Here is a 23,349-nt window from a genome sequence, read left to right on the forward strand (position 1 = left end):
ATGATCAATAGCCATTGATTACAACTGCGATCTTGATTCACAGTAATAAAAGTAGTGAGAATTGATCAAAATAATTCTGGTTAACTTGGAGACTAACCAAGCTATCAAATTTGCCTGTTTTGAATGATCATAACATCTTTTTTTAAAACCAAAACTTAATGTTGGTTCAACTGAAAATATGTAACAAAATGCAGGAAATGAGTTTTAATGTGTTCAACTTGGAATCAAAAATATGCTGATTCTGTTGACTATTTAACTGTTATTAAAGCAAGTTGACTGGCTTGAACCTTAACATTGAACCTATTAAACGGTGTTATATTTAGATTTAATGGATAAAATGAAATAATTTTGAAAGGTTGGTAAAAAAAGTAAATTTCATTGTTAGATTGTGAGAAATGTGGAAAACTAAAAAACTTGGTGAATCAAGCGAATGAACTTGACACTTGGTCTTGTCTCTTGGCTTCACCTACTAAGTGATTTATCATGATTAACTTTAATTGCCGTGAATCAAGTTAAATTAGTTTATGTTATTTGTTTCATTCCTCTTCTCGTTATTATTGCATTTGTTAACTTTTCTTAGACACAAAAAAAATCTTATGGTTTTATCGTGTTGAGGGAAATACTTTTTCAGGAGAAGAAGAAAAATAAGATGAAAATGATGATGAAGATGAAGGAACTTCTCTTCTCTTCTCAATGTTAACCTATGTCAATACAATGGTCTGTAGTTTGGTTAACGAGCTTCTTAAACAATGTTACTTGTTTGTTTGCTAATGTGTTTTGTGAGTGTGAACAATCAAGCCTCGTTATCTGATTAACTGATATACAGACACATAATTGTGTTTGTTTTTGAGCTTCATTGTTAGAGATGATATTTGATAAATTACAATGATCACCATAATCATTATGAACCATTAGTAACATTAATATGATAGTCATGTTGAGCAGGTTAGGGAAGCTGATGAAGAAGGTAACAATCAAAGATTACAATTAAAACTGAAAAAATTCTTGTGAGAAATGCGCTGAGAAATGAAATTAGAATCAAAACAATTTCTCTTTAAACATGGCTCTATTGAATTATCATTATTTGTACATAAATCATGTTTTCAAGTGAAGCCCGTGAGCAAATCATCACAATTTCAATAAATGTAACTACATAGTTGCATTAAATTAAAAATGATTACTCGAAATTTTTAATTTCTTCTTCTTCTTCTTGTTCATAGATTAATGTTCACATCTGATGTATTTAACACGTCAAAAGGTAATTACATTTTCATGGTGAATAATGTTTCAAAATGAATATTGAAACTCCTTTCGCTTCTCAGGCTGTCAGTGTATCAATTACTTTAATCAAAAAGTAAAAGGAACCACAAAATGTAGATGTAAATAGGGATGAGGAACAAGAAGATATTAAGAATAGAGTAAACATAATGATTTATGAATCAAGTACCATTCGAAGAAGCTTTATATTGCAAGTTGGAAGCATAAGTTGATTTGGATTTTGTATTATGATAATAAACAACAAACTCCTTCCATGTTTATCATTATAATGTTATGATGGAAATTGAATTATCTGTTTTCCACTTTACTCTATGGTAAAATAAAATCAATCCCAGCTTCAGTGATTCTTGTCTAATTTATAAATTGTCATAACATGATGTTTGTAGCCAGTCAATTCCTATCATTTAATATTTGCCAAGTTGATGTGTAACTGTGTTCCTCTTCAAATAAGATAACATTTGTGTTGTCCGTTTCCTAATATTGTATTCAGTGTTCAACTTTCACTTGGGTGTAAATTGTAATGCAAACAACTAACAGTTTAAATATTAATGAATGCAACAATTTAAATCGCTTTGCCTTTCATCATTAATAATTCCTATTGAAAATCTTTTTCCGTTCAGCGTTTTTGTTTCAACTTATTGTACTTGTTAATCAACTAATAACAGGATCCTTATGCTTCCAACCTTGACCTTCCGGTGTTTGTTTGTCTGGTTTGGGTGAAAAAAATAAGATAAGTTTAGTTTGCAAAAAATAGAAAAATTTTCTTTTAATTAGCATTTTTCTGTTCTTATAATATGAATTTATATAAGTTGTATTATATATTTTTTTACATTATTTTATGTCTTTCCTTTTGAAGTCGTCATTTTCATCTTCATTTCATACCATTAAACTTAATCTCTCTGATATTGTCTAACAAATTCCTACTGCTTTGTTGTTAAATCTTTTTGACTCAACAAGAATCAAGAGAGAAAAATTTACAGAAAAGAAAAAGAATGAAGAAATGAAGATGAAAATGAGTGAAACATTTGTGAATTGATGATGGAGATGGTCATGATTAAAGATACATAGGCAAAGGCGTTTACCGGATCAGTTGGGTAATCAAGGTTTTGTGTTGTGTTGTTGTCATGAAGAGGGCGGAAGTTGGCAGTGGTGACCAGCTCACAAAATCATTAAAGGAAAGACACATTATGAGAACAAATTATGATATCCTTTTTAAAGGACATTGATTTTTTTTCTTTACAAAAACATGTGAGATCAATTTAATTTCGATCAACACTCAAGTAAATCATCACTTTTCATTATTACACTATTCACAATATATTTTACAAGGCGAATAAGGGACCAGGATAAGGATGATAAACGAGGTTGAAAGAAGATTGGGAAGAGAATGAAAAAAAACACACAAATTAAGGAGAGATGAAAAACAGAAAGTGAAAATAATGAAAAAAAGAGATGTTTCAAGAAAGTCAGCGTTGGAGTGGGAAAGAGCATCACCTCTTTGAAACCAATCGTCCAATTGATTAGATAAGTCAAATACAGTAATCGATACTTGCTTTTGATCGTTTTTCATCTTATTTAAAATATTCATCAAAATTTGAATCTTGATGAGACTTTATGATGATACTTCAATCTTTGAGTGAGTGCATTGTGAATAATCATTTGACTTTGATTGTGTTTGATCATTCAACTATTAAATGGACAAATTATCATTGGTTGTAGATTGTCATTTCCACTTCCAGTCCACTGACTTGATCATTCTTGAATGGGTCTCTTTTTAGTCATAAATTAATCGTGATACATTATCGCCTGAGTTGTCGATTGATGGTTCAACGTCGATCGATCCGTCGTCCAGTTGATGATGATACTGCAACAGCTCTGTAGCCTTGGCGTTGTTTATTTACATCTGATGTCAAAAAACGCTGCTTTGCTGTGGTTATTGTCCCATATTTAGGTGATGAAGATGATGAATTTGTCGAGTCTGTTGATGTTAAGTTATTGGGTGATGATGATATAAGATGATGATGATTACTTTTGAGCAAAAACATATGATTATCAATCAGTGGATTAACAGCATGTTGACGGTGATCATCATCATCATCGTCAACATTTGGTCCACCAACATTGTTAATATTTGTGTTTAAACCATTAATTAATGTTCCACTGTTGACCTTAATTAACGTAGGCTCATGATCACTTTTATCAGCCAATGGTTTAATATCATTGTAATCACTATTGTTATCACTGACCACATTATTATGTTTAATGTAATTTACATAATTTTTTTCTTTCTCAAACTTATCAATATTTGAAAGAGGGTTTGTTATTAAATGTTTTGTTTTAACACCAACATTTCCACTCTGGTAATTACAAATGTCGGGTACAGCATATTCATGATCATATCGCAATTGTTGCTGTTGAAGATGAGTAAGCTGATGATGGTGATGATTATGACTTCCTCCACGGGAGTTATGATAGTTATTAATTTCATCTGGATCACAATAAACAGGCGTGGTTGCACCTTTGCATGGATCAAGTGAATCAAGATAATTGGTCCCAATAGAGAGGAAGTGGTCTGTCTTTGAACGGTCAGCGATATACCGTCGAACCAAAAAGATGATACCAATGGCACAGATAATGAACACAATTATGGAGAAAACAATAAGTAAAATGCTACCAATTGAAGGTCCACTGTGATTAATTGGTTCAACTGAATCTTGGATCACCTCAAGGCTTTCCAAATCATCCATAAGTTGATTATAGTCACCAGAAACTGGGAATGAATTAAATTTAACCTCACTTATCAATAAAAGTTTAGAGGCAAATTTCAAAGAAAACTTGATAAACTTAGAAACTTTGTTGTTAAGGTTGATTATAACGTCTCTTGGTGATTCTGTTATATGGTCAGGTTGATATTCCATAACTAGCGGACTTTTTGACCAGCGAATTCCATCAAAACTAAAGTAAATTCTAGCTGAGCTGAAAACTTCGATATGCTTATTGAAAAGGTTATGAGTATATAACATGACGGAACTAAAATTACGAAGTTCGCCAAATTCAAAGATAATTTCAACAGTTTCATTGCCAGCTTCCCAGCCAATCCACTCATAACCAGAGTTTACTTTATAATCTTCATGGGCTTTGATTCCGTCAACCAACTGACCCAATCCACCAGAAAGATATTTACGTTTATCACGAGTTCCATCATAGCTATCATCAATTAGATCGCCATAACGACCACCGAAGGCACCGTCAGGCATTGAGTAGGATAGTGGTCCATCCTTATATGGACAACCATAAAGTTCAAATCTAAGGCAAACAGTACGTAAGTGTTTAGCAAAGGGAAATATCCGAATCATGTTTGCACCAACAATTGGTAAATCCAGAATGCTGGTAACATTAGAATAAGTATCGTTGTTTCCCTTTAAATGAGTCTGTCCTTTACTGTTTCTCCATTTGGTCCATGTGGAACCAAAATCACGAGAATATTCGATAAAATATTCTTCCAAATATTCACGACCATTCCCATTGCCAAACCGTCCTTGAGTGGCAACAGTGGTAATCACATATCTATCAGTTAAATTAACTTGTATCCACTCTGAACCAGAATTTTCTTGATTAACTTGTGGTTGAGGACACCAAGCACCTCCTGATTCATCTCTATTGAATCGAGCAAATTTTGGTCCAACTGATTGATCGTTATATGTTGATGATGCAGATAACTGTTCATTTTTTATGGCACCCGATTGCATGCCAAGTGGCATAGATTTATTGCAAATGTAACTTTTAGGTTTCCATCTTTGATAATGGTCACTTTTAATAGGAGATGAAGCTAGTGGCGAGGATTGAGCTCTGTCAAGAAATCTGCCCTGAGTAGATTTGAAAGGTCTACTTCCAAATCTACTGTTAGGTGTAGAGCTTTCATCTTCAAATTGATTGAAAGGATATTGATGATTTGATAAACAGGTTGGTATCAAAAGTATCCAAATGGTAATCAAAAGATTGATCATGATCATGATTACATCTAAATTTTATCAACTTGATGTGTAAAGATGGTAATTGGTAGTCTCAAAAAAAAGTACAAAACAGATAGATAAAGATGAACAAGATGAACACTTAAACCAGAAAAGAAAAAAAGATGATTATACACATAAAGCCAAAGTCAGACCAGGTAGCTTATCAAGGAGAAATAGCTTCTTAAAAAGCTATCACAATAATCTTTGGCAATCATCACACGTGAAACAATAAAGTGAAAACATATTATTCAACAGAAAACAGAACACATTGAAGAAACTGGTATCGTTACAGAGGCAGAAAAAAGAGAAGATTCTTGCAATTAGAGAAACGGTGGAAGAAGTGAAGCAATAAGTAAAAGAAACATTGAATCATTAATAAACAAGTAGAAGATGATATTCAATGAGGATAAGAAGAAAACAAAGCGAAATTAGAAGAGTAATACAAGTAGAAAAAGCCAAGTTGATTGAGCACAAAGTAGATCATGTTGTTGGTAACTAATATTAAATGTATTATCCAAAAGTTGAACTCAAGTTGCCTTCAAATGCTGAGCAACAACTAACTTTTTCTCTTCTCAGTCATTTACCTCCTCACTTTGAGAGAGAAAGAGAGAGTCCTAATGCTATCTCCATCTATTGGTGAGAGCGTAATCTAATAGGAGCAATGACAGTTGAGAGAAAGGTAAAAAGAAAGAGGAAGATGAGAAGAAAAGAAAGAGACGAAAGAGAAGAAAAAGAATCAATATAGGAAGAGAGAGAGAAGGAAGATTGTTCAAGTTTTAATATGCAAGAAAAAAATGACATGAAATTGATGAAGAAATAATTGTAGCTTCCATTTTATTGCTTGGTTTAAACTCCTACTGTTATCAATGGCTTTTCTGGTGATTTGCTTAATAAATCTAATTTTTTAGCTTTGATAATTGCCTTTAATTAAGTCCACGGGTTGATTGTAGTAACATTATCAAAGTATTAATTGATTAAAGTAAGTGAATCTTACCTTGATTGCGATTATCTTTTAATCACTTAATGTTTCATGTTTTCCACCATCTTTAGTCTTTTCACTTTTAGCTTTTATATCTGCTCAGAATTAATCCTTTATCTTTTTTGTTCTTTCCAGTGCTTGACCAATCAGTTTATCAACTTAACCATCTTTTTCACAAGTGATTGAGCAATCAAGATCAAGTATCAATCCAAATTGGTGTGATGACCTTCAAATAAGGTTATAAACTCTGTTTGGAAAGAAGAATAGACATGAATTTCGTTAATTTTCTGTATCAAAACATGAATAAGTCATTTTTCTTGAAGCTTTTTTCTTTTTTAGAAAAAAAGCTTGGATAATCAATAGACAGAAAAAGTGTATAATTGTAATTCTTCGGATTGACCATCTAAGAATAATGAAATAGAGATTTTAGGAATTATATCAAAAATATCGGTCATTGGAATTTTTGTCATTCACATTTTCTGGCTCATTAATACATTTCGTCTTGGATTGAGCTTTTTCAATTTTAATTGACAAAAACCATGCCTTACCTTACTCAGAATTACTTTTCCAGTTGTGGTGAAAAAAAGTAGGTGAATAGGTGATGATAACTTTGTCTTTTCGTTCTTGGGGAAACTTCCACAGAGCCAAATATTGAGGAAAGCGAGTTTTTTATTAGTCAATCTTTATCTGATCTCGAGACTATCTTGAGAATCCATCACTTCTTTCACCATCTCCTTATTTCAATCTCCATGTAGAGTGTTTCTCGTTTGCTTCTCTGAAAAAACACAGAAAAATGAATTATTGGTCGAAAACAACAATAACAACTGTAATATCAATTCTAACAGCAATCAGTTGATTGAAGGTTCATCATGGTAAGTTGACAGTGGTAACTTGTCCCAACTGTAAACTTGAATGTCAATGTGGATACATTCATATGTATCAAAGTAATATGTCATATAACATATTCAATACAATCAGACAATACAGAGAGAGAGAAAAAGAGAGTTACCACTCAAACTAAAATATCATGTCAGATCTGTAGATTGATGGGAAAATGTTGTAACATTACAGAGAGAAAGTGAAAAGAGATGGAGATGGAAATGATGAAAAAGTGAGAGAGACGATGAGAAGAGAAAAAAGTGGAGAATAACAAAAAAATGGGAAGAAAAATAGATGTACTTGAGTTTATCCGATGCGAGGTTTTTCAAGTATATATGGATGACTCTGGGGATGGTGAAAAATACACATTGGACAGGATTGAGGGGCTCTGAGAGAAGTTGAAGTTTGAAGACAAAAGGGAAAGGGATGCACAAATGAGGATGATAAGGATGGTGAGGAAGGATGAGAAGTAGGCTGATGAGAAAAGGTATTTGAATTAGCGGTTAAACAGCATCAATGACACTTTGTAGTTCCTATTGACAGACCCTAGATTCAGTGAATATATTTTTTCAATGGTTAACACACTTACATTAATAATAATATCAAACAAAATACGGTTACTGTCAAAATTTTTCTCATCAAAATCATTTTATCTTGTGATATAATCAAGCTTGATTAAACAACAAAAGGATCAGCTAATTGTATCAAACTGTATTATAATGATACATGTAACAGAAACTACTCTTTAAATCAATCCAATACTAATACAAAACTAAACTTTCCTCCAACACAGACAGCAAGTACTTGAAGTGTAATGTGTTGCCGTCTTTAAAAAAAGAGTAACAATTATTGAATATAAAATAGGCTAATAAAATCTGCAGCATTTCCCTAATCCAATCAACTTAATCAGTAAATCTACTTTTGTTATACAACACTTCAATCACTTGAATAGCTACTTAATTGTAAAATAAAAGTAAAAAAATATCCACTTACCCAATATAATGGTCCAATTTTATAGCAATTTGTTGCATTAAATAAAGAAGCCAAGACAGAAGTAAAAAAATTAGACAATGAGAACCTTTTTCTCGCCTTAAAGTCGCCAGTCTGTCTCTAGACAACTGGTTAAGTCTGTCTTCAAGTCTGTCTGCCAATTGAACGTTTATTAAAGAAAATAAAAGTTGAAAAATTGGTTAACCAATCAGAATGATTAGAAAGTACCAGAAAATTGATAAGAGGTCAAAATTTGTTCAAGATTCATTAGCAGCCATTTTAAGTCTTGTCAAAATGTTGATGGATTCGCCATTATTTTTATGTTTAAAGATAAAATAATATAAAAAAAACTGAAAATCATTTGTTGACTCATCATTATGCTCATAATCATCGCCATTTTCATCATTGTCTGTAAGCTTAAGCTTTCTTTTACCAAGTGCTACAAGAAACATTGTGATTATAAATTCCCAACAGGATCAACAGTTAATAATAAATTGACTCGAAGTTTGTGCTTTTTCTTCCTCTTCTTCTCTTCTTTCAATTGTCACTTTAATTATCTAATGTTTTCTGATTCCAGTTGATTTCCCAGTTATACGTATGATAATTATAATTACTTTCACTAATGATCAGCCGAATATTGTTTGTAATTGTTATTAAATTCATAAACATTTGATTCAATTTTTGTTCAATTACGTTACATGAGAGGGTTAAAACCTGACTTTAACTCTATGTAAAAACTCTACTTTAATGAATTCTGGTAAGTTTGTTGCACTTTTAATTTAATTCGCAACTAAATTAACATTTCAATGATTATTACAAGAATCAATTTTCAGTTCTTTATGCTCATCTTTTCATAACCTTTAACAGGCAACAGAGTAAAAATCATTCAAAATTAATGATTAATTAGAATGTAAAGAATATATATTTTCCACTTTTACCCTGTTTATCATCTTGAATTATTAATCATCGTCAGTAACAATTCATTTTCATTCCATGTTAATCATTTTCAGTCTCATCATCATCATCAGTTGATCTGCAAATTTACCTTTTCCATCTTCATCATCAAATGTGTGTGCCTTTCAAGTGAAAAAAAAACTCCTGAGCTTAACATTTAATTATTAATCATTTTTGCTGTTCATTTATGATTTTGCTGTTGTTACACATAAACATACATATTATATCATAAGTTTCACATTTCAGTTCATAATCACCATTCTAATCACCTTTTTTTGGAATCCTCTTCTTTCCTTCATCTTTCCATGTTGATCGTCATTTTTACCCTGATATCATTTTTCAAAAACATGTTCCCTTTTCAAATCCAAGGTTAATCCTTGTTAAATAAAGTTTACAAACAAACTAAATTCAAAATGATTATATTATAAATTGAATCATGTTATTGAATTAAATGAGAACTGTAAACAAACAAAATGATGATAAAGATAAGATGAAGAAAGAGAAGGAAAAGAAATAATAATCATCATCAGCATCATTATTATTATCATCGGTAGCATATTATCAAAAAAGTGTGTTCAGTCAGAGTTTTCAGTAAAAATAATTGGACCAAGAATTGAAGAGAAGAGAGACAAAGAAAAATTTAAAGTAAGATGATGAAGGCGATGTAAGAAGATGGAAAAAGGAGCAAGAAAATGATGAGTTTCTTCTTAAAAAGGCATCGAAATACAATATAAATCGGCTTTGTTAGTCTCTAAAACGTATAATGCTTCATTTAAGTTTAACTGGAATAGTTATCAAGATTCAGGAGAAAGATGATGAAGAGAACTGATGCTGCTTTGGAACTTGATATAACTTGGAAAACAAAATTTTTAAAATCAGCTCCTGCATGCAAAGAAATGAGTTTTTTTATCTCCATTTTTTTCTTCATCAATTCAACTTACAAGCTTAAGATCAAGTCTCATGGGTAAAAGATCAGGAATGAGAGATGTTTTGAGAGAGAGAGAGAGATGATGACGAGGAAGATGGGAATGATGAAAAAGGCAAAGAAATAGAAAAGGTAAAAATCCTTTCATCAATTTTTGATGAATTAATATTTTTCACTTTACCATCCTTTTTGCTTGTATTTTGGCTCTCAAATAATAGATTAAAGAGAGAGAGGAAAAGGACTTTTCATCTTCATCATTTCTCCCAAGAGAAACAAGTATTAACATAACAAGGCAAGAAAATGAATGGTGAAGATGACAATAAAGATGAAGATGGAGTAAAAACAACAACATTGTAAAGATTATAATAATAAAACAAAAATAAGGTTTTCGCCAAAATGAAGTAGATCACTGATGTTGATGGTGATGGTGAGACTGGTGAAAAGATGAGGACAAAGAAGTGCCTACGGGTTCCTCTTATTACTGTTATTACTATCAACATTATTATTACTATTATTTTTATCCTCATCAATGGCAAGTGACTGAATAAAAAATGTATAAAGATCAGACCCCATCATCAACTTTCTGTTTCTCTTTCCATCTCTTTCTCTCTGTCTCCTTAATTGTAACTATCAAACCAGTGATCAACAATTGATCCTTGAGTAGTTTAAGCTACATAAATTTAAGCTCAACTCATGGGGTAAAAACTTAAATCAACAACGGACATTGAATCCCCATGGTAAATATACATCTCCTACAACGGGTACCTTTCAGATATAATTTTATCGTTATATATTAAACAGTCAAAGTCAAATAGTAATAATAATGATAATAATAATAAAATAATAATATATTTTACTCTATGACTTTGCTTGTCAATGAGTCAATATATTAAGAAACTCAAACAGCAACCTGCCTAAAGGAATCCATTCAATTTGGTCTTTTTTTGCCCTTCTTTACATCAATTTTAGTTTCGTCTTTTCCATCAGTAGTTTCACTTTTTTCCAGTAACGCATTTTCATGTAATTTTTCCTCCAATGGTCGCTTTACTGTCTGTCTTTCCCTCAATATGTGTGTGTGTGTTTTTGCTACAAATAACAATAATCTTGTTGATTTTTTGTCATTTTGATAGAAGCAAAAGGAGATTCCATGTCATCAGCCTAAGTGCGTTTGGAGGGTTTGGTCTTGATCTTTACTTTGGCTCGCCTCTTCCAGTGCCTATTAAGATGACATGCGTTTCATCTTCAATTTATATGGAAAGGAAGTAAAGTCAACAGTCATCTCGTCAACTCGTGTGCCATCAACAATAAAAAGATGAACATGATGGCGATGATGAAAAAAGAAGGTACTTCTTCTGTTCTTCAAACAGGAACCCGACCCAAACACACGAACCACATCCTCTTTAAATATTTGCTCAAAAGTTTCACTTTGCATATCTCGTCCTTTACGTCTACATCCAAGTTGGTCATCTCGGTATCCAGGTCAACACTGTAAAGGAAAAACAAAATAATTTATTATCACCATTAGTATTAATAGAAAAGTATCATTTTCATCCCTTTTCTTCTCCTCATCACAATTAATCTTTTGATGATATCACAGTAAAAGAAGATTATTCATTTGCAAAATTGAAAACTCAAGATACATTTCTGTTCTCCAGAAATACCTTTCTTCTCATCTTTTATCTTCCTCCTTCTTCTCTCTCTCTATGTGCCACCATGAACAAAACGCCTACACAGCCCATCTCAACCTACAATCGTGTAAACTATCATCATCTTTATTTTAATCTTCATAGAGTTAATATTACAACAAATTGTATTGGATCGGTTAAAGATTTTTGCAAAGAACAGGAAAAGTAATTTCAAGAATTTTGGGTGAACAAATTAAAATTTATTCCTCCCGGAAAGACATCCATTGTAAATCACACTCTCTCTGTAATTTAACCGTTGCTTACCCTCCCTCTTTACATTTCACTACTTTTGTCCCACTCTTGGCTCTATTTTTACCCTTTCTCAAATTCATTTCTTACACTGGTTAAAAACCTTCATTACTAAACATGTTCATAACATGTAAAAATATGATCAATGGATGAGCTTTGTTGGTGGTAAGGAAATAGTGAAAATGAAAGAAAAGGGTAAGAAATTTGGTTCTATTAGGATAGCTTTTTTTCACCCTTTTGTTAGTTCACTGATATTGAGCGGAAAAATATCTCTCCATGAAAAAGTGAACAGAAAAGAGGAAGAATGAAAATAGGAATAAAAAAAGGATTTTCAAGTGATGATGATAATGGTAATGAGAATGGTAAGGCAAAACTGAATAGTTTCTGGGCAGATTAGACATTGAATATAGCAATATACGAATCAAATAACTGGACTGATGATTTATTAAAAAATTTTGTATTCAATTTGTTTCCTCGTTTTTGTAAGTATTGCTTGATGATGGGCATGAAGAAAAAAAACTTGGAGGGAGGAAAAGATGAGGAAAAATGATCAACATGAAGGATGAATGAAAAAGAGGGTTGAATAAGAATGTTTCTAGATAAGAATAGAGAGGAAAATATCAAGAAAATTTAGAGACTTTTTACTCAATTACAATTGAACCATGTAAGAATCTAAACTTTTTTTTCACAGATTATCTGCAAAAATGTTTCATTTGTTATCAAATATTGTAATAATAATGATAAAAATGATAATAATAGCAACAAGAAGATGCAAAAAATAAATAATAAAAAGGATAACTGAAGGAAGAGCAAGGAAAAGAAATAACAATCCATTTTCATGTTTTTCAAGCATTTACAATAGCAGTGGGAGGCAAAGTAATTTACTCAATAATTTTGATTAATTGAAGAGCAATCGAAACATGAATTCAGATAAGAAAAAAAGTTATCTGCCATTCAATTCAACTTTTGGGTGATTAATGGTTGAATCTTCTAAAGCTACAACTTTTTTAATTATTGATATTGAATTGAAAGAAAATAAATTAACCTTTTTTTTCCTTGAGAAAAAAATGATTCAATTCAAATGGGAAACTTCAATTGTCTTTCTTTATTCCATATTTCCCATGGTGCCCATGTTGTTTTATCCAGATTCCGATAAGTATTGATTGCTATGAAACCAAATCTGGAGCCATTAAAAAGCACTATTGGATTGATAAAAACATTGCTTGAAATTGCCACTACAAATGTACCTGTTATAAGAAGATAAAAACAAGATTGGTAAGATTGATTGAAAAACACTCGAAAAGTTTCATATATTAATATATTCACATTTTTTACCAGATTTTATCCTTCATTGTAATAATTTGGTTACTTTTTCAGCTTCCAAGATGATTTATGCGATATACTGTTGAACCTCATTTTGTGTGCATTGCCTTCAAATTCAAATTTTATCCAAATTTTGTCTTCACTTTTCCTTTTTTTCTCATCATCATCTTGTGCAGTTTAAAATATACTCTTTGTCTTGAATCCATCATCATCACCATGTTACTGTAGTTATTGTAGCTACTGCTGCTGTTGCTATTATTTCAATAAAGTGTTCAGTCTTTTCAATGTCTCTTCCAGTGTATAATATTCACTCAAATACACTTGCATTTACCGCAAAATTAACAAGTATCTCAATGATATGGAACATGAAACATGAAACAGTTTCATTGTTGATAACTTTTTTTCCCATTCCTTTAGACGCTTCTCTTTTATCTTTCTTCCATTTCACCATCTTTAAATGATTGATATTTTTCATGGTAAAATCTCATTTCCATTTCCTGTCCATAGAAGCTGACAATTCAAAGGAACGCTTGATTGCTGTCTAAAAAAGCAAAAGAAAACAAAGAGAAAATGAAAATGAATGAAATAAAAAAAAAGGTAAATTGAGAGTTGAAGGAATTTTGTTGGTTAACCAAGAGAATGGACTGTAAATGAGGATGAAAAGTTGACGTTGCTATTGGTTTTTGTTGATCACAAGAACGAAGAAAAAAAAACAAATTGGTATAAAGGACGATTGATGGTTCCATGTTACCCTGAATGATTAGAACTAACTTTGACTGCTTCTCCTCTTACCCGTCCAGTCACATTCACACCTCTCTACTCATCTTACTTTCTTTTCATCCTCTTTCGCCATACTTTCCTGGTTTTTCAACAAACCTCTCCTTTACCAACCTTTCAATGAGCTTGTTCAGCTTACCAATTTTATTATCGCCTTTTGATTAATCGTCTGGTAATAAGAAACAAATGAAGTTTCGCCTTTTCTTTTTTGGGTTCCTTTTTTGCTTTTACCATCAGCCTTTTCTTCTTCTTCTCCTTCTACTTTTTTCCTTCTCTTCAACATATCTCTTTTGCTCTTTTAACCTCTCCAAACACTTACAAGAGAGTCTTAATAATCTTCTATTCATTGTCCAATGTTTTTTTTTGTTTTCTTCTTCATCATCAGACTTCATTTTCTCCATGACAAGAAGAATTATCAGCATCTCCTCCTTCTTTTTTGGCCTCCAATTTTTTCCTTGTTGTTTCATAGAGCATATCAAATGAACTATTCACCCTTGACCGAAGACACTCCAATTGCCCCTTTCACTTTGCATCTTTAGTCCTCTTATCCACTACAAAGACTCAATGAAACTTAACGTGAAATGAGCATCCTTAAATTAACTTCACGTGAGGTCTTAGAGTTGTTAAGATGTATGCACACGTTAAACTGTGAGTGAAAAAAAATGTGGTCAATTTCACATTAGTAAACTCATCATCATTGGACACTGTTACTCTTGATAATGTTTCCCTGGTAACTTTGGTTGACCAGAACCAAAAGCGTAACTTAATTGAATACAAATTGAGACCATAATTTAATATGACATCAGCTAAAACCTCTCTCTGGCTGCATTATTGCCAGTCAACAGTTAAGGTCAACTCTCTCATCTTGTTTACAGTTATCTTGCCTTTAAGGTTCATTGGACAATTGTGGCTGCTTGGTTTCTGTTGAATATCTTGAGAAGCTCCCATTAATTGAAGATGACCTTTTCACTGGGCTTTTTCGTGTTCATCCAAATGCATATTCCTTGATTGGAAAATAAATTGTTTAGCCTTTCATTACTTGTTGGATATCAAATCAGTAATATTCATGTAACAGCATAATAAACAGTCCAATAAGACTGGCCATTGAGAAAAAAATAGTGTAAAATTCAAAACCAAAGCGAATACATAATTCATCATGTGAGCTTTCAGAATTTCAACTTTTGATTATTTCCAGATTCAAGCAGGGAACAGCCAAGATTTCATTTGACTCAATTATCCATTTAACTCCGGAATCACGTTCAGATCTTGCGTTTTTTTATATAAATAATTATATTCTGTGGCAACAGGAATTACTATTGATTATAACAGGAAATAGACAAGGAAATAAAACAAATTTAATATCATTATTTAGGTTTATCAATTAAAAAAGTTTCAATGAAAAAAAATCCTTAGCAACTCACCATTTATAGCAACATTTACTGTTGATTTAGGTAGAGTTTGTTTAATTGAAAAGGGTAAAATATCAAAAGCAAATAATGAATTCATCATCATCTTTACAATTTCCTATTACGAATGAATCCCTGAATAACAATGATTGAGTTTATTGATAAAAAAAAGACTATCAAAGCCGGTTATGACGAGGAAACATTTTAGCTAATTTAATTATAAACAGCTAAATTGTAACTCTTGGTGAAGGATTTAATTGATTATTACCAGTTAATAGATCAAGAGTAGCTACCTGAAAAATTGTATATTAACCAGAATAATCAGTTACCGTAAGTAACTTGTTCATGGGATGATAATCTATTCAATCTTTGAATCCTTTTTTTCCTTCCTTTTCATACATTGAAAACTTAATTCTTTAGTAATAAAGTTTGAGGAACAAAGAGCGAGAAAAAAATCACCGAGAAAATCTGAAAAGGGAAGAAAAAAGAAAGAATCAAGAAAAATAACAGATAAAAGAAAATGAAAAGGTAACTTTGCTCGTAGACAAACAAAGACATTAAAAAAAGAAAAGATGAGGATGATGATGAGAGGGAGGAATAAGAAAGAGGAGGAAAAATGAAATAAAAGAATATAAAAAAGCTCACATTTACGTTGCTAGCTGATGATTCTGTTGATGTTATGGGGCTTTTATTGTTGATCCTTGGTGTTACTGTGGTTTTTTGTTGTTTCATGTAAGACGAGTCAACAGTTTTTTTGTTAAAAGCAAAAATCGCTCCTCTTTTGCTTTCATCCTCATCACTTCTTTCACCATCTTATTGCTATTGTGATGAACTGATCAAGCCATGAACAAGAGATATTAACTTCATCCTTCCACCTTTCTTTTTCTCCTTTTCTTTCCAATCAACATTTTCCATTCTATTTCCATTCCTTTCTTTACCATGTGTGTGAGTGAGAGAAAGAGCTTTTGAGTCTATCTGTATATTTTTTGATAATATTTCTGATGATGTCCTTTGAATTATTTCACTGCAATCTTGTCGTCCAATACTTAAATCCATTTCTTCTTTCCAATCTGTGAAAGATTTAGTCTGAGAAAATATGCTTTTCTGCTCTCTGTTTATCATTTCTCACAAAGAAAATTGAAATCCCTTCTGAGAGATCAACTTGAGATGATGGCTCACACAATTTTCTCTCATCCTTTTATTCTCTTTTCATCATGGATGTAAACAAACAATCCATCCTATCAATCGCTCTCTCAAGAAAAAAAGCAAACAAAATGAATAGGCTGAAAGTTATTGAGTGAGGAGGAAGAGCAAGGTTGAAAATTGTTTTAAATTGGGCTTGTTTTCACTTTTCAATTTACTCTAACATTCGCCTTCTCTGATCTCAAATCATCATTATCATCATCATGGCCATCATGGCCATCATCATTATCTTTTATCGTCAGCAGCAATCACCGTCATCAGAATACTTTTTGGGGATGTAATTTTTGTTACAACAAAATAATTTCATCGACCATGTTGTAACTTAAAGCTGTTAAATGTGTAATCCGTGTATGCTTTTTTTCCTTTCGCTGGACACCAACAATTATAAACACCAATGAAAATGTTTTTCTTATCATCGCAGCTTTTTTTGTGTTGATTTGTTGTTTTTTTTGCTTTCTTCTCCTTGCACTTATTGCCTTTTCCAATTTGAGATTCTCCTGACTTATTCCTTTGGCTATCATTCTTTTCTTTTAACAAGATCACCATGGTTAGTTTGCTCATCTTATCAACAACCTAAAGAAATCACTGTCATTTAATAATTTCTCTGATGATGTGCCCAAAGGCAATCAACCATGCCAATGTTTTTTTAAGTCCAATCCAAACAAATTAATTTCCAAGTAGATGAAGCAGCACTCTGTTTAAAGAAAATGTTGATGTTAGTTTTAAAACTATTAAAAAGAAGTGCGACGATTTATTTGGTTATTATGAACCAAACTGGAAAGTTGAAGGAATACCTCTTGAGCGCGTTCTTTCCCTCTACAATCATTGTCTATCATAACTTTGGCCCTAAGTTGAGAAAATTGCTAGCAAATTGCCCACTGCAATTTACTAATAGCCTCATAATGTCAATAAATTTATCCAGGATCTAATCTAAGATTGAAATATTAGCTAGATGAAAGTTTATGCGTTTCAAACTTTGCTTATAAACAGATCCTTGAACTAGTTAACAAGCAAAATTTTTATCAATTTTGACTTGTATGGATTCATAAAGATGATTGTAAAATGATTGTATCGATGGAGCAAAATAATCGTGTATTTAGAGGGAAGAAAAGAGAATCAGAAAATCAGAAGTTGACATGAATCTGTAAATCTTGTGTTGATGATTCCAGATAAATGAAAACTTAATAAAGATGTAAGACTAGCCATAATCACAGTCATCAAATGGTTTTTATGATTTGGAAATTACCCCCTTTAAACCAATCATATTGAAACCAAAAGAGCAATTATCAGGCTGATGAGAGAGCATCTTGTTCAAGTAAATCAAAAAATTTCATGGTGGGCTAACCCTTTTTTACACTTTTAACAAGGTAATTTATGGCCATTCAAGTAACCAGTTCATTTTTCCTCAAAAACACCGGCCAACGCAATCTTGTCCTCTTTCCATTTAAAAGCCCATCCATAACTCACGATGAAAATGATGAATTTTGAAACATTAAAGCAGCTGTAAAAAAAAGAGTAAGATAAAAAAGAAAGGTAAGGTCAATATCATTAAATTCATCATCGTTCAGTTTCGTCATTTACACACAGTAAATAAGGGAAAAAAGGCTGTTAAACTTACCAAATTCGTGTCTTTAGATAATAATGCATGACATGGAATTTTATTGATCCGTTCTTGCTGGATTCCATTCATTGGTAATGGGACATCAAATTAACTAATTTGAACTTAATAACTAACCATTTTGATAAACGATTAATGGATGAATCAGATTTAAGAGATGATTAATAAAACAAGACAAAAACAAGACAAATAACATGGGAAAAACAAGGCAAATTAGTTTGTTGGAAGAAACCAGTTAACACATCTTTATTGTCTCGACAATTTTAGGCAATGGCGCCAACATGTGATCTCATTTGTCAACATTCATTGGTTAGTTAATTTAGCGGTTAACATTCTTTAGCTTAAATGATTTGTATCATTTAACAAAATCCAGATCGCAACTGATAAACTGATTATCCTCGACACTTTAAAGATCCTTTTTGTCTCTTTACTCATCTTTCCTGCAACATAATTATGTCTTTTCAAATTGTCCAAACGATTGAATCAGAAGATCTTTAGATTAAAACCGTTCAATTTTTCTGAGTGACATCTATTGATAATTTTTTCAATAATCTTTCATCTGTGAAAAATGTGGCTTTATCTCAAGGATTATAAAAATTTGTTTACAAAATGTAAAACTAAATTCATTCAAATGTGTTAATTTAACAAAATTCATCTATTATTTAACCTAAACTGTATTAATTGGTTGTATTAATTCAAGCTGTTTCGGTGGCTTTTCTCGAGTGTTAATTTCATCTTGAATTTGCTCTAGCTGATTGACATTAATTAAGTTAACAGATATAAAAAAGGTGTAGGTTGAATACACATTTTGCTGTGTTTTTACAGTTTCAACAATCTTTTTTTGTCTTATTTCTTGTGTTAATGATCAAATGGCCCATTAATTTGATCGCTATACTGGTAATATATTAAGCCTAATTAGACCTGATTTTGGTTTTCCCTTTGCTGATTCAATGGATGATTGATTTTTTCATCATTTTCCATTTTCTTCCATCAACATGCTGCATTAAAATGGATACAAACCAAAAGTAAACTGAGAAAGTAATTTGCTATTGATAAATACCTTGAATCAACTTTAATTACTTGCAGTTTATTTTAATGTTAATGATTCATGTTTTTCTTCATGTGAATTACTCCTCTTCTTACCGATTTTTTATATACACATGGATATTCATTCACATGTACATGTCTTGATGCCATTTTTTCACCAATCAGTGGGTAAGTAAATTTAACAAGTAATTTAAGATGAAATTAACTTAACCCTTTAACTTTAATTTGTCTTCACCTTTCCATTCCATTGAGAATTATTGTTTAGGTCTTTGGCATGAAAATTTTTTTGCTGATGTAAAACGAGATGTGGAGGCTGCATTTTTAATGACTTACTAATGGCAATCAACTCTTTAACATGGTTTACTTCCTCATCTAATCAACCTCAAAGGACATTTCAGAGGAATCGGAAATGGTTTTACCCTTTACACCAGAAAATGTCAAAAATTATGATGAAACAAAGTAATGGCTTGACTTTGCCTATTAACTTTATGGAACCAACTTAAACCCAGTTATCAATGGAGTTGAACATTCATTTACTTGAAACAGTAAAATTATCTATTCTCGACTAAACATCATTATCATCACCATTATCATCATCAATTCATTCTCAAAATCAGTTATTATATTATTATGATGACTCGTAACTCCATATATTCAAAGGAGTTATAATCCTTTCTACAGACTGAAACATTGGAAACAAGACTCATTTCAAGGCAATCTTTTGGAAACAGATCATTACTCGGAAGTCTCTCAAGTCAGTCCATGATCCACCTTTTATCTCGCTTTTCCCTTTGTTTTTATACCATTTATCTCACCATGTGCTTGTACGAGTTTCTTCTTCCTCACAATCTTCAGATGATTTCCGGAACCCAAAAGGAACACGTTCAAAATGTGAAATAATTTTGGTGCAAACAAGAATCCAATCATGGTTACAATACTTATGATACTGTTGATAATGATGGCATCATTTATACAAGCTCCTCAAAAGTAATTAGCACATCTTTAACTAATAGACTCTTCCCTGATTCTTACACTTCTTCCCTATCCAAACCCATTATACTCAGCATCACCGGAAACACAGTTTCTTCTAGGTTAACATTTCCGGTAAAAATCTTTTCTCCTTCGAGCAAAAGTCCTAAAGTTAACCAAAATAAAAGAAACTTTCTATTTTCTCAGTTTCTCACCATCATAATCATCATCTCTTCTCCTTTTTCCCCTGTTAAAGTTCTCAGGGAATTGGTGATAACAGATAATAAACTTGTATTTAGAAGTTCTATTCTAACTGCTTAGGATGCACATCAAGATCATAACAATACTTTTCTCCCTTTTCACCGTAATTTCCAATCTTTCCTCTCCTTTTCCTCCTCATCACTTATTTTTTTTACTGCCTTTTGCTTGTTAAAGATTGAAAATTCATCTCAATACAATCTCAGTTTTGATAACAAACAGCATCATTTAAGACGAACCGAGATTCTTTGAACAGAAAAAAAGAGGAGTCGAGAAATGATGCTTCAAGAATAGATTCAGTGGTGTGATATTGGTGATGATGATGATGATGAGAAGTGGGAAGAAATCAAGGTGATAATGACGATTAAACGATGGTTAAATGTTGCAATGAGCTTTTCATCGTTAATGATCTTCATCTCATTTTGAATTTATTTTTCTCCAAAAACTCACAATAACTTCCTCTAAACAAGATGTGAACATTTTTGATTCAAGCCTCATCATCATCAGTGTTGAGAAGGGAGAAAAAAATGTTCATCAAGTAAAGAAACAAATTTAAATATAAATTGCTCCAGGCTTTTCAATAGTAAATTACTTGGTAGATCAGTTTTCAAATTGTTCATCAAGATCAGTTTCACTGTTGCTCCATTTGCAACATTTTCCCTAAAATCGCAATTTATTCCAACACATTGAACCAGTTTATTTATCTCTTAAACGGACCGACAATATAATAATAATAACAATAGGACCTAACACTGAAAACCAGAAGATAATACATAATATCAAGAGATATTGTGAGTAAAATGCTTCTCAAAATAATTGATAATTTGATTTACCTTCATTCAATTTCACTATTCACAGCATTTAAAAAGATGAAAATTTCTCCTGCTTCTTCCATACAAACTTGGATATTAACCTTTTCGTTTACAAATATTATTGCCCTCTGTAAGCCATCGACTTACTCATTCCAGCCTCAGGCTCATTATATTCTTTATTCCATCTTTTTTTGCTAGTTTTCATTATTATTATGATTATGATTATTATTGACTTGATACCATTTATCATGTTAAACCCACAAACTTATTCAACATTGTTTGAGGTTTGTAGCCTCATCACCACCTCCAAAAATTCATCATCATAGTTAACAAATGTTCATCTTATTTTTACCACAGATACACACACAAAGGGAGATTTGTGACTGGGAAAGATGCAAAGGAACCACCAAAAACAACAAGATATCCATAAGACTACAGGGCATATTGGATACAGACAAGATTTAAATATTACAATACAAGCCTGATGTACAAGCCTCCGTAAATTGCTGTTGTACCTCCAATGATTCTGTTAATCTGTTACCCAATTTGTATTGACAGTTTCGTGTCTCTTTATGATTACAACTCTAATACCAAGACCAAGTGTTCAAATTAACCTAACAGTCAGACCAGATCAACTGAACCCTGTTTTCGGTTATTACTGAAAATTATTGGTAATATTCATTTGCGATGGAAAAGCCATTCTTTAAGCAGACGTAAAAAAATTTCGCTCGAGTTTAGAGTTGGACCTTTTTTGGTTGTAGACTCAAACTGATTCCATTCCAACAGATTGACGGCTCAATGGATGCTGATCTGCTTTCAATATCACACACATTATCATCATCTTCATCATCTTATCATCACCATTAACATGACACACAGTCAGGTCAGAGGGCCAAAAAGTCTATGACTTCAATTGAAAAAATATATAAAATAGCAAACAAATTGAATGCAAAAATTTGTCTCCATTCAAAATTGATTCACATTTTTTGAACCGTTGCTTGTTGCATTATTATTGAATACTTTATACGTGACTTTTGAGATGGACCAAGAAGATGATGATGATGAGAAGAGCAATGATGAAGAATGACTTGTGGAGATGAAATGATGCGGATAAAAGATAAGGTATGAAATGTTATCCATTGTCTTTCAATGGATATCATTTCACTAAACATGAGCTTCAATTGATCTCAAGAGGCAAAAATTGTAATTTTCAGTTGGACTATCAAATTGGCGATAATGACAATGATGACAATGGCGAGGATCAATATGATGGTACATCTTACAATGTATAGAAATGAGTCGATGAATTATACTTGGATAGTTCCATTCAGTGTTTATTATTTTTCATCTTTACCCTCTTAGACTCTTTTGTCACATTTTTCATTCCATTTGATACTCTTGTTGAAAGAAGAGAGTTGAAAAAACTGTTGAAATCTGTCGATCCAACTTAATGTGACCTTTTTTATCCCATTATTTGAAGTCTTTAATGACCATTAATCGATATAAACCCAATTTATGTAACCATTTGTGTTATTAATAACCATTAAATGTGTATCAATATCAATATCTCACCACAAAGAGTGAAAATCATTTCATCAAAAATGAGTTTTCACAATTAATAACAGTTTTTCCCACTAAAGCAAGTTGAAAAGCTAAACCGATTCAAATTCAAAAGCCAAATCATTTGAAAAAGTCAATGGTTAAGGCTTTAAACAGTAATAACAATTCATGTTCAACCTAAAATTGAAACAAATAATGTAGAGAGCTTATTAATTTAGCAAATAATGAATACGCAAACAATCAACTTGATCAAGTGTTTGCTTAATAAGAAAACAAATTTGTTTTAATCTTAAATGCCTAAATATTTACCATCTGAAACATTGATTAAAACCTTTCATATTAATATTTGCTTTCAACTTATCCTTTTGGCTAATTTTGGTAGCAAAAACAATGATTTTTAGGTTTTCTGGTAAATCATTTTCCA

The 23,349-nt window shown here is 31.7% G+C and overlaps 1 protein-coding gene and 2 long non-coding RNA genes across 9 annotated transcripts; 2 read left to right on the forward strand and 1 right to left on the reverse strand.

Moving 5' to 3' along the window:
* Positions 1-1,162: 1,162 nt before the first annotated feature.
* Positions 1,163-18,718, reverse strand: LOC107365019 (discoidin domain-containing receptor 2-like). 5 transcript variants are annotated; one of them, XR_001569332.3, is made up of 12 exons: positions 18,280-18,718; positions 17,908-18,162; positions 16,104-17,355; positions 15,752-15,926; positions 15,474-15,593; positions 14,167-15,365; positions 13,288-13,816; positions 12,998-13,199; positions 8,143-11,504; positions 6,819-7,045; positions 6,286-6,517; positions 1,163-1,985 (listed from the first exon to the last, which is right to left on the reverse strand). XR_001569332.3 is itself a non-coding variant. In XM_089267683.1 (4 exons), exon 4 carries the CDS (start codon positions 5,289-5,291, stop codon positions 3,105-3,107), a length of 2,187 nt encoding a protein of 728 aa, XP_089123809.1. In that variant the 5' UTR covers positions 5,292-5,390; positions 6,286-6,517; positions 6,819-7,045; positions 8,143-8,295; the 3' UTR covers positions 2,014-3,104. The 5 variants fall into 5 exon arrangements, 3 of the variants coding, with proteins under 3 accessions (XP_089123809.1, XP_089123808.1, XP_089123810.1); XR_016198757.1 differs by lacking the exons at positions 12,998-13,199; positions 13,288-13,816; positions 14,167-15,365; ... (3 more) ...; positions 17,908-18,162; positions 18,280-18,718 and adding an exon at positions 2,361-5,940 and having other exon boundaries at positions 8,143-8,295; XM_089267683.1 differs by lacking the exons at positions 1,163-1,985; positions 12,998-13,199; positions 13,288-13,816; ... (4 more) ...; positions 17,908-18,162; positions 18,280-18,718 and adding an exon at positions 2,014-5,390 and having other exon boundaries at positions 8,143-8,295.
* Positions 8,752-11,934, forward strand: LOC112539983 (uncharacterized). The gene is made up of 2 exons (XR_003084017.2): positions 8,752-8,896; positions 11,149-11,934. It is a non-coding gene; the product is annotated as an uncharacterized LOC112539983 (long non-coding RNA).
* A 131-nt stretch (positions 18,719-18,849) lies between the features above and the next one.
* Positions 18,850-22,931, forward strand: LOC107365033 (uncharacterized). 3 transcript variants are annotated; one of them, XR_016198758.1, is made up of 4 exons: positions 18,869-19,069; positions 19,199-19,494; positions 19,579-20,313; positions 21,723-22,931. It is a non-coding gene; the product is annotated as an uncharacterized LOC107365033 (long non-coding RNA). The 3 variants fall into 3 exon arrangements; XR_001569335.3 differs by having other exon boundaries at positions 18,850-19,494; XR_003084011.2 differs by having other exon boundaries at positions 18,869-19,494; positions 19,592-20,313.
* The last annotated feature ends 418 nt before the right edge of the window (positions 22,932-23,349 follow it).

This window comes from Tetranychus urticae, chromosome 2, assembly GCF_039701765.1.
Source record: "Tetranychus urticae isolate SD_2017Ah chromosome 2, NJAU_TeUrti_SD_1.0, whole genome shotgun sequence".
Taxonomy (NCBI): Eukaryota; Metazoa; Arthropoda; class Arachnida; order Trombidiformes; family Tetranychidae; genus Tetranychus; species Tetranychus urticae.